Source organism: Ciconia boyciana, chromosome 2 (genome assembly GCF_034638445.1).
Source record: "Ciconia boyciana chromosome 2, ASM3463844v1, whole genome shotgun sequence".
NCBI lineage: Eukaryota > Metazoa > Chordata > Aves > Ciconiiformes > Ciconiidae > Ciconia > Ciconia boyciana.
This window is the reverse complement of record NC_132935.1, coordinates 69,032,876-69,051,534: the sequence shown is the minus strand read 5'-3', so window position 1 is coordinate 69,051,534 and position 18,659 is coordinate 69,032,876. Positions and strand designations below refer to the sequence as shown.

The following is an 18,659-nucleotide window of genomic DNA, read 5'->3' as shown; positions in this document are numbered from 1 at the left end:
AGAAAGGAAAAGGGGTAAAAATCAAAGAATAAGCATGGTTTTAACCAGTCCTCTGAAGAAACAGTACATAACTGTGGAGACGATTCTGTAATTTCTTCACTTCTTTAGCAGACCACTAGATGGCAATCTTGAGGAAGGATTAGGATAATTTTAAGTGTGATAAATCGCCTTCTGTAAAAAGTTAGCCCTGGATATGTCTTGGAATTTTTGCCCTTCTTGCTGCAGATGCAGACGTACATCTCTAAGGGGACGTTTGCATGGCATATCTTGACTCAAATGTATGGAAGCCATACAACAGCATTAGCATTTTGCACTGCAAACATAATTGTATTTGTAAGCTGCCTGTGCATTGTACCACCTCGTTAATTCTTAACTTACAGAAAAGGTGATGGATTTTCACTTACTTGATTCCTTTCATAACTGAAATCATGTGCCAGATACCTAATTTTTACTCCTTTTCCTTTACAGGAGCAACAAAGCATTTTTACATTTTATTGGGAATTTTTTTCCTCTGTGTATGTATCATTCTCATTGCTTTGTACCTCAGCTTTATGCAGGCGAGACAGGAGATAGCAATATTTGTATAAGCCCTTTTGTGTGCTCTACCAAACAGGATTTCAATGGGAGATCATAAAGAAGAAAACAGCTGTGTCACATCTTCCCTCTGGCAACAAGGGACTATTTCATATTTAAGGCAGTCTTTCTCAGCTCAGACAATACTTCTTTGGAACCGTTTCTGTTGTCTGCTGCATTTAACCACCACAAGCTGCTCTAATTTCAGAGTCAGAGCCCCTTGATCAGCCTGCGGGTTTTAAGCTTAATAATCCCATGAGGAACTGGCTCCCCTCGAATGACACATACATCGGGTCTCTTCCTTGTTTGGCAATATAAAGTGTTCAGTTTTTCTTCTCCTCTGGAATACCCAAATCAGAAGATGCAGGGCTAAAACAAGTACCAGCATCATAAAGTCAAACAAGTCAGTTTTTCACTGAACTAACAGGAGATGTCTAAGACTAGTACAGAGAAGATTGCTAAGGAGTGATTTAGGAGAAAAGCCTTAGCTTGAGCTTGTGTGCTTGAAGTTGATCTCTCCTGGTACTGAGACGCCTTTCCAGAAGTTGAGGTGAAGGCAAAGGATCCCACGGTCTTTTGTAAGGGCAATGCTTTTGGAAAGGAATCTAGAAAACCCTGCATGGTACTGAGAAATGGGAGGAAGGAGTTAATCTCCTTGTAGAAGTCGACCTGCAAGAAATGTCATCAGTATTCTTAGTACGATAAAGATCTTAACTGTCTTTACATCAGCCTCGCTGATAGGTGTGTCATTCTGCAGTACTATCTTGTTTCTCCTTTTATCTCCTATGTTGCCAGGGTTTCTGGAGGCCTCCTTCATGTATTTTTCACTGTTGGAGATCTAATTCCTGTGTCACATGGGGGTTTTTTTTCTGTTTAAGCTCATGGCTTCTTTTTGAGTTACTGTTGTAGTGCTCAGCGTAACTTTTTGCAGATGATCACAGCTACAAGAACAACCATGAGCCAAGAGCCTACCTTATTCATCCTTGCAGAATGATAGTCATGCTGCTTTCTAAATATCTTGAATGCAGCTACCTGTACAAAACAAAATAGATGTTTTTGTTGAGAATGTGGTGCTGGATATGGCAGCCAAGCCAGATGCTGAATGTGTTATCTCAAGCCATCTGGCATACCTCGCTTCCACTGTCCAGGAAGATTGATGCTTGCCAGATGCCTACAGCTGAGTCCATCCTGATGCATCCTCAGCAAGAAATTGGTGGTTGTTCTTGTAGCTGTCCTTTTCTTGTGTTGCAGCGTGAGTTGAAAAGGAGCAAAACTTTGCATTTGGTATTTGTAAGCATTCTCTGTTCTTGACAGTTCTATTTTTTGAGAGACATTTCTAATGGAAGTCATCCTTTTCTTTTAAAATCGTATTAGGATTGCAGAAGAAGAATCAGCTGTCGTCTGCCCTGTCATTGATGTTATTGACTGGAATACATTTGAGTACTTGGGAAATGCTGGTGAGCCGCAGATTGGCGGATTTGACTGGAGACTGGTCTTCACTTGGCATAGTACCCCTGAAAGAGAACAAAAAAGGAGGAAGTCCAAGACCGATGTGATCAGGTTAATTTTTATGCATCTTATGAAACTGTGAATGTTACAAGTGCTTTTGACTTCACTTGGAAATGCCAGGTGCTGAAAAATATTTGAGAAATGAGCATATTACTAAAAATTACATATCTTGTTTAGTTCCCCTTTTTTCCAAAATAGCTCCTGCTCACCATGCTCCTGAAAAAATACTGCTCTAAAAGCTGAACTGCCTGTGTAATCTTCCATATGGAATCCTTATTGCACAAGCAGTCTCTGGACTCCTGCAGGCAAACTCCCACAGATGCTTATCAGCACATGGAAAGGTTGTAACTGATTAATACTAAAGGATGTCCTCTGTGCAAAGCAGAGATCCGCGTTGTAAAAAACGTATCGTGGTCAACGATGAAAAAGGGAAACAAAATCATCAGTCAGTAAGAAGACAGAAGTAGTTTTGAAGACTTTATCTGTGCTGTAGCAGTAGTGGTGGTTCCTTGCTCTGTTTTCAAAGGTGAACCAGTTTGCCAGTTCTTCATTGGGGTGAAATGATACAGCTGTACCCACCATAGTTTCTATAAAGGGCTAACTCATAGGAGCTCATGCAGATGTCTTCCTTGTGGCTTTTAGTCTTGTTTTATTTTAAGACAAGTTGCAATCAGTCGGTATTTTCGGTCATTCCATACTGTATTTTTAGGAGAGGTAAGGTAAGAGTACAAACAATGCATCTGGAAAATGGACACTGTAGACAAAATCCTGATAGTTGAGGGTCTGCTACACTCAATTTGAAAGTTTCTGAATTTCAGTAGTGTATTGTAAGAAATGAAGCAGTTGTTTGGCATTTTTAACATCACAATTTTGTTAGTCCTTGCTTTTATTTATTATCTGTTATCTTATGGACTACAACAAATACAGAATTCTCCCAGAATTTTCTCAGTCTTTTCTAGGTCGCTTATCATGGTAATAACACCCAGTACTTCACAAATGTTAATGGACTTACCTGAACTGAGAGAAGAGAACATTTTTTTTATTTTTAAATGGGAAAAGCGAGACAGTAATTTTGTCCTTCTCAGCATATATTAGTCCACATCCTCCTGGAAAAAAGTTTCAAAATAGAGTAAATCTTTTTAAAGCCTTTAGTTCAAATATGATACTTTTCTTCTCCACAACAAGAAGAATTGTCTTTGGCATACCAAGGGGAAAACGATGAGGGATACAGCTTCACAGTGGCCTGAGGACTGTGAGCTTGGCAAGTGTCTGGAGAAAGCAGTGGTGCTGAGAGTGGTGTCACCGGCAGCTGTGTTTGGAAAGATGAGATCTGGAGTGAGACAGAAGAGCTTGACTGGTTATGGAGTTTGGGGTTTTTTTTCCCTTCAGTCTCACCTCATCTCTTTCCATTCTTTGAAACAACATATGACAGCGTAAGACAGTGTCGCTTCAAAAAGATGGCTGGTAAAATCAGTTTTGACAGATTAAGAGTATCTGATCACTGCACCTAGCATTTGTTAATATTTACCTCAACAGCAATTTAGCAAAATTCATAAAGTGTCAGCTGAATTTAGTTCCAACCAGCATTATATGCTTGGCACTTTAAAGAGGGTCATTTTCTAAGACTGTAAACAATTAGGAACAGTAATGAACAAATTCAAGTTTATATATACGTGCACACTCTACCCTACTGAAAGTACATTCTCTAAGTGCGCTGTCGCTCCAGGCCTTGTGGTTTTCAGTGAGGATCCAGTCTTGGCCCCTGATTTTTCTTCCAAACATAGTAAACAATTAAAAAAAATACAGATGGGCAGATCTTAGAAAAAAATCTCTTCAGGGGCTGTATTTACTTAATTCTGCTCAGTTGACGTCTGAGAGTTTTTCCACTTGATATTAATGGGATCAGAAATGTTGTTATTAATTACTAAAGCATAAACGTGTGTTGACTTACTACTTAAGTAAAATATGTAAGGATACTGCACTTAGAAGTTCAGAGCTGACTAAAATAATTCTGCCACAAAAAAGCTTATGTTCTACTATGTGAAGGTAAGAGGCTAGTCATTTATGGCCACTCACAAAGACACTGTAATTGCAAAAATTTGTATTAACACAATGTTCATCTTCTCTGATTTCATTGTTATTTTAATACATTCTGGAGCTTGTTTCTGATACAATTTTTTACTACAAAATTAAATTAAATGGCCTGATGATATACTACTTAACCAATCAATGGCTGACTGTTACTTTGTATCCAGAAAAGACTGAGAACATGGACAATAAAAAGATACTGTATTTTTGATCTGCAATTTGTTAATTTATGTTTTTTGCTTTTTATTCAATTCAGAGTTACTCTTCTCTTTTATAGGTCTCCAACCATGGCAGGTGGATTGTTTTCTGTGAGCAAGAAGTATTTTGATTATCTTGGTTCATATGATACAGGAATGGAAGTTTGGGGAGGAGAAAACCTTGAATTCTCATTTAGGGTAAGTGGCTCAATTGAAAGTGTTTTGTTTTGTTTTGTTTTTCCTGAGAACAAAACCACATTTCTTATTTCTTTCTTCATGCCCTTTTAGTTAATGAGATAGCTGTAATGTCAGCAAGTGTTAAGAAGATAATATTTTGGGAGATGTTTATATGAATCTCTTTTCCTTGTTCCCATGCTTCAGTATAGTTACATTTTTCCTTCAGAGTAGCCATTTTAAAACAATTAAAAAAAAAAAAGTCTTTTGTTTTGAATGCCAGTATAAAATGTAAGTAGTGGTGTGGTATTAGCAGATGAGTGATCCTCTGTGGCTCCATGAGAGCTCCATTCTGTGGCATGAAGAGGATCATTGGAAAGAAACGTTTATAATGCTTTAATGTGACTCTGGAGCTCTCACTGCGATTGATGGAGTGAGCAGGAGGCAGCTGGTGGCAGGACAAGCCAGCCCCTGTACTTCTTGAAGGCTTTATTCTGTTTTGCTTGAGGAAGAGTCTGTGTAAAGATTGTAAAAGGTGATGGGAAGAATCTCCAGGAACTGTAGAGCTGTACCCCACAGGAGGGTAGACCAGTGCTCAGGTGTGAGGCAGATAGATAGCTATGCTGGAATGAAAAGGATTTATGGCAGGGGAAGAGAGAGTAGATACAAGACAGTCCAGACTGACGAGAAAAACAGCCTTGTCCTCCTCAACTCCCCTGTTACCTGTGCTGCTGCTGATTCCCACTGAGCACGGCTGCCTGTGGTTTGCCCCGTGTCACCCTCAGCTTGGTGAAGCAATCCACTGGTGGTGTAGGAGGTACACTGCAGGGCTGGTTTTGGCTTGCAGGGAGTTCACAGCTTAGTAGCCTGGATTCCCCTTGCTTTTTCTGCTCATCATCAGGTATGTTTTATGGTCATATTTGCATTTCTGTGTATCACTGGATTGCGGGAAGTGAGAGTTGGTGGTTTTGTTTTGTTTTTTTACCAGGTGACGGCAGATTTCAGGGATTAATGAGTGTTCAAGGTCAGGTTGGATGGGATTTTGAGCAACCTGATCTAGCGAAAGGTGTCCCTGCCCATGGCAGGACAGTTGGACTAGAAGATCTGTAAAGGTCTCTTCCAACCCAAAACATTCTATGATTCTAAATAGTATTTTGATGCTACAAAACCACTCTCTTGAGAAAGGAAGCATCACCAGACTGTCTCACGTGAGATGTCTTCTTGTTAACCAGAGAAGCATGGAGTCTTGTGGCTGCTGTTCCTGTCTCCTGCTGCCTGTAGTGCAGAAATCCTAGCAAAGAGGGCACAAAAATAAGGAAAGAAAAAGATTAGGGAGGATAATAAGCACAGACCTACAGCTGACATGGTTTCTCTTTGAAGAGGGATTTCTCAGCTGGGATTGCTGCTTGATCTGAATTCACGACCACCTTCTTTCTCACATAGGGAAAAGTTTATCTAGCATGTAAGTCCAGACTCAGTCAGTAAATTTAGCAGGTCTCTGCCTGAAGCTCAAAGCAGCTTACCCACCTCCATCAGGTCTGTGAGCTTCTGAAGCAGGAGTCCCCCAGCTGGCTCCAGTTCTGGGGTAGCCCATGTTGATGTGTATGTTGCAGTGATCCCCTCTTTCCACTGTGTCTTGGTTTCAGCTGGGATAGAGTTAATTTCCTTCCTAGTAGCTGGTATAGAACTGTGTTTTGGATTTAGTATGAGAATAATGTTGATAACACACTGATGTTTTAGTTGTTGCTAAGTAGTGCTTACAGTAGTCAAGGACTTTTCAGCTTCCCATGCTCTACTGACTGAGAAGGCTAGAGATGCACAAGAAGCTGGGAGGGGGCACAGCCAGGACAGCTGACCCAAACTGGCCAAGGGGCTATTCAATACCATATGATGTCATGCTTGGTATATAAACTAGGGGAAGGCTGGCCAGGGGGCCGCTGGTTGGGGACTGGCTGGGTATCGGTCGGTGGGTGGTGAGCAACTGCATCATGCATCACTTGCTTTGTATATTCTATTATTATTATTGCTATTTTATTTCAATTATTAAACTGTTCTTATCTCAACCCACAAGTTTTCTCACTTCTACTCTTCCGATTCTCTCCCCCGTCCCACCTTGGGGGAGTGAGCAAGCAGCTGTGTGGTGCTTAGTTGCCGACTGGGGTTAAACCATGACACAGTGGAAGGGATTTCTTTTCTGTGGGGTAGTTGCTCAGTCACGGGGTCAGGAGCTATGAAATAGCTCTTGATGAAATGATTTTTATGTCTCCTTTTGAGAGGCTGCTCGGGGAGCCAGAAGTAGCAATAGATTGTGTTCATACTTGGGGGCCCAAAGAAATGATTGTGCTCGTCATCAGTCACAACCCAAGGTAGGTTAAGCTGGAAAGCAACCTGGTGGTGGAGGCCATCCCCAGCTAACTCTGGCAAGGGAAAATTGTTTTCCTTGCTTATTGAGGGATTGGAAGGGGTGATGACAACGAGGGAGTCATGCATTTTTGGGTACAGATGCTTGCTGACCTGGGGCTTGCTGTGTCTCTTACTTTCTCAGTGACACTGTGTGTCTCACTTTCTTACATGACACTGTTGCAGCAGACAAATAAGCAGAGACAGGGGACTGTCAGTTTAGCAGCAAGCTACATCAGAGAGCATGACACTATCTCCGACAAACGTAGCGTAACAGCAGCAAGCATGTTGGATATGTGCATCTCCTGAGCAAGACTGGCTCTTGCAGGCACTTGTTGGTGTCTGCTAGTGCACATGCAATCAGACCGAGCACCCCGTGAGGTGGAGAGGATGCTGCTTTTGAAAGTAGTACTATATGCTCTGCCTCTTAGCAGAAATTTTCACCTCTCCCAAAGCAGCAAGCTTGGAAACAACAGCCACAGTTGATGGAAGTGGACCTTATGGGATCTACTGTACATTGTTGAAATGTCTGCAGTCTTCTGTGACCCTGGCTGCCACAGATTTGGTGGCACCAAAATGGTTGCCTCCTAACCAGTAGGAGTTAGGGGTAGCACCGCCCCAGATGGCAGTGGTTTCTTCCTCTGAGATGGATTGTGGGAGCTTTCTGCATGTCCTTGTAGAAAGCCTTGAAGACGGCCCTGTCTACATGCAGTTCTTGGCTTTCTGCTCTTCATGTCTCGCTTTTTGGGAGATCAAGGCTTGCAGGCAGGACAAGCCTGACCCCTGCCCTGTACAACACAGAGTGCCCCTGCACTGGCTGCTGCTTTAGACCCAAGCTATCATTGCCATTGACCTCTACCAGGCTTGGCAGCAAGGCTCATTTTTGATGCTACTGGTTCCCCTGAACCAGGTGTTTGACCCCATGGGGTGCAGCAGCATGTATGAGCAGTGCCTTTGCTCCTTCAACATGGAGAAATGTGGTCTTGTGGGCCGGAGGAGGCATCAGAGGCTGCCTAGCATACAGGAGAAGCACCAAAGAAGCAGCAGCAGAGTCCCCAGGAGCCAGCGTGCTGGGGAGTGTGCACGAGCACGCTGCCGTGCCCCGCAGGGGCTGCCCCCGCAGCTCTCTTCTGAGAGGCCAACAGTTTTGCAGGACGGGCTGTGCAATGGCTAGCAAATATGCCTGGGCGTGTTAATTTTACTAGTGCAGATTGCCAGCAGGATCTAGGCATTTGGATCCAAATTGTGCACAACATGCTTTCCTCTATTTGATTTCAAGCCCTTTTGTACTCGTGCTTCCTGCGGTGAGGGTTTTTGTGGAAGGGAGCAGAGCGCTGTGATGTTGCTTAACTGTGGTGTTCTGGCTGCCCACGGTGCTGAAGAAGGTCAAGAGGGATAAATCAGTGTTAATTCTGTTATCTTGGTGGTTTCTAGACCTGCTAGACCTGAAATTTAGGAGTGGGGATACTGAAAAACACTGTAAATTAATTCATTGTTCTTCTCGTCTCTGAAAAGACCACCCTCTCCCAATGACAAGAAAGGACTTGTCCTCAAGCCTTCTCTTTCTCATACTTCGATTATTCTAAACTGAAGAAATTCTCTGTGGTTTTGAGAGGTGCAACAAGGACAAAGCTTTGGCTAAAAGCATGATGACTAAGAGAGATGCAGGCTGCGTGCTGAATGCAGGATTGAGTCAATGTGCCTTGATTGCGAATTGCTTAATGCTGTTTGGTTGGATAAAATGTCACTTCATGGGCATAACGGGCATTGAAACCCCTCTTTCCGACGGATGCAAAACATGCCCTTCCATCTTCCTCCTCCTGTACATGGAGCGAGGGGAACCAGGTTGCAGCTTTTTTCCCCTCTCTGCTCTTGGTCCTGCTAGTGGCACTGCAATGTAAGTTTGTTTCTGGGGACCGCCGCTTGATACACCTGCGGTCTGTCCTTCAACCCACCATCACGGCATGAGGGAAAACCACGCATGTGCAAGAAAGCAACATTATGTACTGGTTAGGTCCTTTCTTCTGTTGGAAATTTCATTGCCCACATGCCTGGATGATATGCCTCCGTTTGCCTGGGGTCTTCTCTTTTCTGATCTTTTTGTATTGTTTCTTTCTGTCCAGATCTGAAAATCTGTCTTGCGGTGGGAGCAGGTGGGATGGGTTCGTGCAGCTGGGGGGGCCCCTCTGCCCACCCGGCTCCCAGCAGATCATGCACGAGCACCGCGCAGGGGGGCTCAGCCGCAGGCTGGCAAGCAAAGTTGCAGCACAGAGGGGGGCAGGAACAGAGTACTTTCTGCAGTTTGTCTTTGTTCAGAAGGTAGCATCCTTTTTTTATTTTTTATTTTTTCCAGAGTCCTAAAACATTAGAATGGAGGTTGTAGAGCTTATAGAGCTTTTCTTATTTAGCGTTCATTGACCCAGCAATTAAGTCAGTTGTCCAAAGACCCTGGCAGGGATGGGGATCCCAGGGTGAGATCTGTACTTTTACTGTAGCTTTTCATAATGCCACCATCTGTCTCTGAAAAGAAAAGAAAAAATATCGATAATCTGCATGCATCAAGATGAAAGTGAAAGTAAAAATGAACATCACCTTGTTTTCTTTTTGTGCATAAGGAAAAAAGTATGCTTTTATAATGAGCTGCAAGCTAGACAGGCCTAGTAAAGAAACATATTTTCATGCACGTGAGCATGCAGAATATACATGAAGTCTAATGTGCTTCTCTGTTAAAAGAGGTGCAAATAGTTTTAGGGGAGAACCTTCTCCGGAGTCCCTTATTTAGCATTTAGTAGTCAACTTTGGTTTCTCTAGTGAATTCCTTGCTTTCTCTCTCTTTTTCTTGCTCTCTATTTGTACCTGATTTTATATAGAGGTCAAAATGTGTTTTCCATTCAAAAAAATAAATAAACCTTTTGAGGACTTGTTTAGCTGAAATATACTTATTTTTTTTGTAATAGGAAGACAAGAAGTTTTGAACTGTTTTAATACAGGAAGCAGAATTTAATGAGCATTGCTTAGCAACCTACAGTTTTTGGGTTTTTTTTGTTTTTTAGAGAAATTCAGAATTTTAATTATTGAAAAATCAGCTGTTGTGGAATTCTCTTTGTCCTGATTTCAGCTGAGATAATTTTCTTTATAGTGACTGGTATGGGGCTATGTTTTGGATTTGTGCTGAAAACAGTGTTGATAATACAGAGATGCTTTAGTTGTTGCTGCACTAGTCAAGGCTTTTCAGCTTCCCATGCTCTGCCAGGTGCAGAAGAAGCTGGGAGGGGACACAGCCAGGAGAGTTGATCCAAACTGACCAAAGGGCTATTCCATACCGTATGATGTCATGCTCAGTATATAAAGCTGGGGGAGAAGAAGGAAGGGGGGACATTCAGAGTGATGGCGTTTTTCTTCCCAAGTAACCATTACGTGTGATGGAGCCCTGCTTTCCTGGAGATGGCTGAACACCTGCCTGCCCATGGGAAGCAGTGAATGAATTCCTTGCTTTGCTTCGCTTGCGTGCGCGGCTTTTGCTTTCCCTATTAAACTGTTTTTATCTCAACCCTCGAGTTTTCTCACTTTTACTCTTCCGATTCTCTCCCCCATCCCACTGGGGGGGGAGTGAGCGAGCAGCTGTGTGGTGCTTAGTTGCCAGCTGGGGCTAAACCACCACACTCTTTTTGGCACCAATTTAACAGAGATATGGTCAGTCTGTTTTACTCCATTTAAATCAGACTTTATCATGGAAGAGTAGAAGAATGTGCTTCCTTCTTAACTGTACATTTTTACTTCAGTAGTCTTTATGGTCCGTTCCTCATATCTTGTTTAAAAACAGACTGATAAAACAGTAACGATCAATTAAAAATGCTTATGTGGAATGTAACAAATATGGAAATTGTTAAACTTTAATAAATTTAATGGCGCTTAATATTTGCTGACAAACAAATCTTGCATGATAAATTTCAACTTAAAAAAAGTGATCTTGGATATAGAAATAATAATGTAAGAAAGCTATTGTTTTGAAACAAATACCCAAAAGGGAGATCTTAAAGTGAAAGTGGATAGCTGGTTTCTTAGCAGCTTTCAAAATGACAGTAGTGTAACTTACCTGTGAAAATATGCAAATTGTTTAAAAGATCAGTACAGAATTCTAGATTTCTTGTATAATTCCTTTAATCATCTTTCTGTTCACATGACAAATATATTGCTTCCCCAAAAAGCAACAAAAAAGAAGAAAGAAACCTCTCATGAAAAACAAGAAATTAAAGTTTTAAATCCAGGAAGTAAAGTTTATCCAGTGTTCCCTATAGGTGAATAATGAATTACTTATACATTTAAGGAAACCATTTGTTTCAAAAGTAAACGTATGTATTGAGAGTGCTTACAATTTTGTTATTAAGCACAGTATTGTGCCACATGTGAAGGTCTGAAGTCATTATCCAAAACCAAATCAATGGAGACAACATTCATTGATTTCTAAATTGAGAAATTTGAGAGAAATCATAACTTAAAAAAAAATTAGCAGTCTGAAGACAACGTCCATCTTGTGTATGCTGAAAGCCTTCATCTCTAGTGACTTTCTAGAACCCTAAAAGTCCCAGGGAGAGAGATGGGAAAAGTCCCATCACTGATCTGTTGTCATTGTTGTTATTCACTACCTCATAGCTTTCACTCCTGCTGTGTTAATTTGAATAACATGTAATTAAAATGCATGTGCTATACAAGAAGGTTATCTGGGAGCAAACCTCTCTACCCCTTAAACATATCTCAGCTAGTTTCCCTTGTCCTCCGTTTACAAAGGAAAGATGAGCTGCCACCTTCGCACAGTTGAATACACGAGGAGGATTAGCTCACTGGAGTGCCAGTTCTCAAAAAACTTCTACGGGAAGTTTATTGGAGCCATTGGTGACAGCCTCAAGTTTGTTCAAGTGCAGCAATGTGTCTGTTGTGGTTTAACCCAGCAGGCAGCTAAACACCACCCAGCCATTTGCTCACTCCCACCCAGTGGGATAGGAGAGGGAACCAGAAAAAAGGTAAAACTCATGGGTTGAGATAGAGACAATTTAAGAGGACAGAAAAGGAAGGGAAAATAATGATAAAAGAATAAAGAAAACAAGTGATGCACAATGCAATTGCTCACCACCCGCTGACTGGTGCCCAGCCAGTTCCCAAGCAGTGGCTGTGCCCCCCCAGCCCACTCGCCCCAGGTTTTTTTTGTTCAGCATGACATCATATGGTATGGAATATCCCTGTGGCCAGCTTGGGTCAGCTGTCCTGGCTGTGTCCCCTCCCAGCTTCTTGTGCACCTCCAGGCTGCTTGCTGGCAGGGCAGTATGAGAAGCTGAAAAGTCCTTGACTTAGTGTAAGCACTGCTCAGCAACAGCTAAAACATCAGTGTGTTATCCACATTATTCTCATCCTAAATCCAAAACACAGTACCATACCAGCTACTAAGAGGAAGAAAATTAACTCTATCCCAGCCAAAACCAGGACAATATCCACCTCTTATTCTACACTATCTATGTCATGCCCGGGTCCCACACTTTCCAACACATCCTATTTAATCACCACCACCTTTCCTGTCTTTTGATATATACACACACGTGTCATTCCCTAAGTCTATGGGCCATCCCTCTAAAATGTCCGTTGAGTTCATTTAGTCCATGACTTTGGGCTTTATGTGTCATAACAGTCCTTCAGGGCAGGAGAGATGGTGTGTGATGTTGGATTGTTGCATGTTGAAGCTAGTTCTGGTTCCATCACTGCTGTGCTTGTCTGGTTCTATCATCGCTGCACTTTGCTCGGTTTCATCAAAATTCATTCTTCATTAATCTGGGTGGTTCTTACTGCAATACTGTTGATATGGCATATAGCAACCATAGTAGTGATGACATACAGTGTTATATAGCAATTAACATTGTACAATTCAAATCATTGGCTGTTCTCACCCAACATCAAATCTCCTTGAGGTGCATGTCGAACTTCCCCATCCTTCTGCATTACCCACCAAGTGCACCCAGCTCCTTGAGCAAAAGTGATCCCACGGATGGGTTTGCCTTTGCCCGAGGCAGGAACAACCCCGACTGTCTTCCCCAGCATATTTTTTATGCGCACTACAGGGACTTTATCCCCTTCTACAGTACATAAAAGTTTTGACTGGGCAGGGCCAGCTCGACTGGCAGATCCCCTAGTGTTGACTAACCAGGTGGCCTTTCCTAAATGTGTATCCCAATGCTTGAATGTCCCACCACCCATTGCTCTCAGTGTAGCCTTTTAACAGTCCATTGTATCATTCAGTTTTCCTGGAGCCTGGTGCATGACAGGAGATGTGATATACCCACTCAATGCCATGCTCTTTGGCCTAGGAGTCTATGAGGTTGTTTTAGAAATGAGTCCCATTGTCTGACTCAGTTCTTTCTGGGGTGCCATGTTGCCATAAGACTTGTTTTTCAAGGCCCAGGATAGTGTTCCGGGCAGTGGCATGGGGCATGGGACATGGGATATGTTTCCAGCCATCTGGTGGGTGGTTCCACCATTGTAAGCACATGGCGCTTGCCTTGGCGGGTTTGTGGGAGCGTGATATAATCAATCTGCCAGGCCTCCCCATATTTATATTTCAGCCATCGTCCTCCATACCACAGAGGCTTTAACTGCTTGGCTTGTTTGATTGCAGCGCATGTCTCACACGCATGGATTATTTGTGCAATAGTGTCTGTGGTCAAGTCCACCCCTCAATCATAGAAATGGGAACACAACTTACTGTTCTCCAACGATATGATAAGCTTACCTGTTTTGTCAGGTCAGCTTTCCAGTAGAATACGGGCAAAGATTTCTGGTAAGAAATCAGTTATTGGTCATTGGTTTCTTTCTGAGATGGCTATTTGCATGGTTAATTTGGACAACAAACATTTTTCTTTTCTTTTCTTTTCTTTTCTTTTCTTTTCTTTTCTTTTCTTTTCTTTTCTTTTCTTTTCTTTTCTTTTCTTTTCTTTTCTTTTCTTTTCTTTTCTTTTCTTTTCTTTTCTCTTTTCTTTTCTCTTCTCTTTTCTTTTCTCTTTTCTTTTCTTCTCTTTTCTTCTCTTTTCTTCTCTTTTCTTCTCTTTTCTTTTCTTCTCTCTTCTTCTCTCTTCTTCTCTCTTCTCTTCTCTTCTCTTCTCTTCTCTTCTCTTCTCTTCTCTTCTCTTCTCTTCTCTTCTCTTCTCTTCTCTTCTCTTCTCTTCTCTTCTCTTCTCTTCTCTTCTCTTCTCTTCTCTTCTCTTCTCTCTAATGCCTGTATAACTTGAATTGTAGACCGCAGTTAGACCTGCAGAAATATTGTGGACCATTTCTTATCATGCTTTCAGAGAAAGTGAAGCTAAGAAAGGGATAATTGCACACCAGATAAAAGCAGAGATGGGCTTATCTCCTTGTTACTCCCGGTGATTTGCTCTGAGTTCACAAGAATGTCATTTTATCCAGCTTATTCATCAAATGAGAAACAAAATTATTGTATGTGTTGCTTATAGTATGCTGTGATATTCTTGAGAAGGTGTTATCCTTATAAAGGCTTATTGTTACTGTATCCTTCTGCTTGCAAAGAGTCAAATGAATGATGCACAATGTCAATTCTTTGTTCAGATATGGCAGTGTGGAGGAAGTCTCGAGATCCACCCATGCTCACATGTAGGTCATGTTTTCCCCAAACAAGCTCCGTACTCACGGTCCAAAGCTTTGGCAAACAGTGTGCGTGCAGCTGAAGTGTGGATGGATGAATATAAAGAACTTTATTACCACCGAAACCCACATGCTCGACTGGTGAGTTCAAGTCCATTGTTCTTGGATTTTCAATAGAATTTGTTTTCAATGAAATAACTATTAGTTTAGCTAAAATTTAACATGAAGTACTTTTTGTGTTTATTTCTTATTTCTTCTGAAACTTTTTCCCAAACACAGAATAAGTGTATATATAGTTAATTTTTAATTCCTTGGAAAAAATCAGAAATTCTGTAAGACTAGAAGGCGGCCACATTTGTGTCAATATTACATGAATTAATGAATAAATGAAAGAATAAAGTTAAGCAAGGTGACCCAAGTAAGGAGGAGCTGATTAGCCTCAAATGTATGCTTCTATAAAACAGCTGATACAGGATTCTATCAATAAAGAATTACAGAAGAGACACACAATTAATGAATGCTAATCGACAAGGTTCAATGGACAGTAGATCTTTAAGTGAACAGCATGGTAATAATCTTTAGCAAAATTACCTGTCTTGTGATAATTGTAAAATTTTGGACTGATGTGAGGCAAAATGGATTTTTCTGTTTGATTTACTGGTGCACAATGTTTGATTAAAAAAATATACAAAATCAATATTGCAAAGATTAAATTAATTAAAATCAGTCCTGAGAACTCAGATGAAAATGTTCCTAATAGAATGTTTGAAGTATCAGTTCTGTTTTTCTAAAAAAACAAGTGAATATTTTTATTTTCCATGAGGAAGAAAATGCAAGATCATTTGTTTGCAAAATTTTTCAGGAGATAAATACTGTGAAAATTGACTAGGTCAAAACAGTAAAGCAGTGTGCAAATTCATAGCTTGGATATATTTATCGTGAGGGCCCTGTAGGCTGGAAGACAATAACACTGAAATATCCTCACAATGTCTAGAAATTACTTATATGAACCTCTGGCACAAAGTCCAAAATTCAGGCCTAAAAGAAATCACTCTCTGCTGTTGCTTGTTTCTGGAGGTGCTTAATCTCCCCAGGCACTTCTCTTTGCACAGGGGGTTTTCTAAGTGCTGGCTTTCTGGTTTTGTGCATGGGGAGAACTGCCCTGCGGTGGGCTGCTGGGCACCCACCTCTGGCTACGCTGGACCAGAGTTTAGGGACCAGGCAGGGGGATGGGGAGCTCCCCACATGTTTGAGTGGCCTACCCCGATAGACATGCCGGGGGAAAAAATGCTCTTGAAACCATTAGGCTTTTAAAAGATACGCTGGAGGACACTGGGGAAGCTGAATTTGGTTAGCTTCCATCTCGTGTTCCTTTGGATTAAACTGGGTAATTAGATTATTATAGTCTACACATTTGTAATAATTGTTTTACTTTAACATCATAAAAGCCATTTAGGTTTTATTATTAGAGTCTGACTTTAAGAGAAATATGGGTTTTGTGTATCCGAAGATGGGAGCTCACAGGCAATGTCAGGCTGATTCTGCTTGTCATATGCAAAGAGAAAACAGCAATAAATGCTGACAGTTTTTCTTGTAAAGTTCTGGACGCTGATGTCTGTGATGACAGAACTTTAAAGGATATTTGTGTGTTAGTATTGCAAGTTTTGCATATTGGCTTATTGTAACACAGGGGATGTAAGCTGAGGCTCGTGCGGTTTTTTGCAGGTATCAAAGCTGCCGCCAGTGCACTCTGGTTTCTGTAATACTCTGTGCACCACTTGTTGCAGCCGTTGAGTTCAGACCCCTTTACTTCATCTAACCCAAATATTCAGTTCCGTAGCATAATGGAAAAATGATTGATGCTATGGCTGCAGAATTTGGTTCCATAAAGTTTAGCTTCAAGATTAATGTTCAGACCTCAGAGCTAATAAGTCATGCTGTTTGTTTATTCAAGCAGGCATCTCTGCCTCTGTTTTACATCTACTTTGTGTTTTCAGTGATATTTTCACAGCTTTGAGAAATGCAGATATATTTGTGGTTTGATGAAAGAGTGTGTCAAGTGACCTGTAAAAATCTGGGGGCTGCAAATGGTATCTTATGCCTCACTGTCTGAAGTCCCTAGTCAATATAAAGATAGATTTTTGAAGACAGACATGAAAAGTTGTGAACTCTGCTCCAATCTATAGACAGGGAAAAGTCTGCAATGAAAGCTTTTCTCTGGAGGTTTAAGATTTCATACTCCCCACCCCCCAAAACTATGAAGTTCAAAGGAAACATTAGCAGATTTTACAAATTTCATCAGTTAAATGTTAAACTGTCGGTACAGGTAATTTGCAAATGGATGGTGGAATAATTTAAAATTCTCAAGATTAATTCACTGCTTTTGAGATTTTCAATTATCCAGCTAAAGTAAGTTTTATTTTCCAGTACGCCTTCTCAGTTCCCAGCAATCTGTATTCAAGGACTTCCTTACTTGAGGATTTGGGGAGTTTTCTCAGATGAACTGTCTTCTAGAATATTTTAAAGTTTTACATGCACAGTTCCAATTCTTTTTTGTCAACATTTAACAAATGTAAGGATAATGAAATCAAATCCAGCACCCAAACATGGGGATTTTTCCTGGCTAAAAGTCCTACTCATCACTTTAGCATACGGTTCCTAATAATGTATACAGATAATTTAAAAGAGAGCATCTGTTCTGGTTGGGGTTTTTTTAATCGTTTTTTTTCTGTTTTTTTTTTTTTTTTTTTTTTTTTCTTTCAGGAACCATATGGAGATGTGACAGAAAGGAGAATCCTTCGAGAGAAGCTGAAATGTAAGGACTTCAAATGGTTCTTGGAGAACGTGTACCCAGAGCTTCACGTACCCGAGGACAGACCGGGCTTCTTTGGAATGGTACGTGGCTGCTGAGAAGGGGCCTCTTCATGGTTCTCTGAGCTCTCCTACTAACTCAGTATGAAGGTATTTTTATGCCAAAATCAGTTTGGGATTTTGGTAGAATTCAGTTAGGATTGGTAGGCTTTAAAATGTGGTTTCTATCAGAATCTTTATTCTAGAGGATGCTGTTTATGAAGGAGTTCTGTGAGAGGGTAGGAGAACAGGTAATGTTGCCATGAACTACACCTTCCAAGTGACATCTTGGGAGTGTTACAGGCAGCAAAGGATGACTTCTTTTATTTCTTGAAACATTGCATAGCAAAAAAAGAGAGCACCAAGGTGTTTTAGTTTTGAGTTGTTGACTTGAAAATAGAAAGAGTGTGCTTTGAAACATGTATTTGCACTTTTTATCTGATGAAAACTATGATGCTCTGATGATGGGAAAGAGAGCTGGTGCTGTGTGCTGTCAGATTATACAGGATTCTGTATGTCAAAACCAACATGTTAACTTTTAATCTGGAGGTCGTTTTAGACCAGCACATGTTCACAAGCAATTTTCAGTGGTTCAATATCAGAATCCTCTTCTCCTTTTTTAAGATTCAATGACTTTCTATGCTACTCGCAGCTTACAAATAAATATAAACTATAGCTCCAGGTATATCACATTACTGTAATCTAATTTGGAAGGAATGAAGGCAGAGATGATGCAGCAAATACCTGCTTCCTCTGAAAAATCAGCAGGTATCTGCTGCATGTCTTATTAGGAGGACAAGACTGCACCTTTCTGCCAGGCAAAGATGTATTTTTACAATTAGGTAATTAGGCACCTTCCTAATTACCAGTGCCACATTAACTTAGAAGTATTTTTGCTGATAACTCGATCACTCTGCAGATCTAGCTAAGCTGCATTCCCACACTGCTGCATCGCATCCAGCCCGTATCACAACACTCTTCTCTTGCTGCCATCTGTGCTTCAGTTACTCAGTCTCTGCTGGATCTCCTTCAGTGGAGGAAAAAACCTGATCACTGTGGGCGTACAAAACATAGAGGAACCAAGTCTCCTCACAGTCTTCCCTTATAGCTTTGTTACCTGTTGAACGAAAAAGAGCCTAATGTGGAAATGCTGCGGTCCCACAGGGAGCTGTATTTCCCACGGGGAGCTGTACGAGCTCCCGCGGGGAGCACATCAGTTGGCAGCAA

The 18,659-nt window shown here is 41.2% G+C and overlaps 1 protein-coding gene across 1 annotated transcript in view; it reads left to right on the top strand.

Moving 5' to 3' along the window:
• The window catches only part of GALNT12 (polypeptide N-acetylgalactosaminyltransferase 12), a 52,478-nt gene that overhangs the window by 16,829 nt on the left and 16,990 nt on the right, over positions 1 to 18,659 (top strand). Inside the window, exons 4-7 of the mRNA XM_072852937.1 lie at positions 1,948 to 2,133; positions 4,448 to 4,565; positions 14,547 to 14,723; positions 17,346 to 17,477. Coding sequence (XP_072709038.1) covers positions 1,948 to 2,133; positions 4,448 to 4,565; positions 14,547 to 14,723; positions 17,346 to 17,477 — 613 coding nt within the window. The remainder of the gene's footprint in view (positions 1 to 1,947; positions 2,134 to 4,447; positions 4,566 to 14,546; positions 14,724 to 17,345; positions 17,478 to 18,659) is intronic.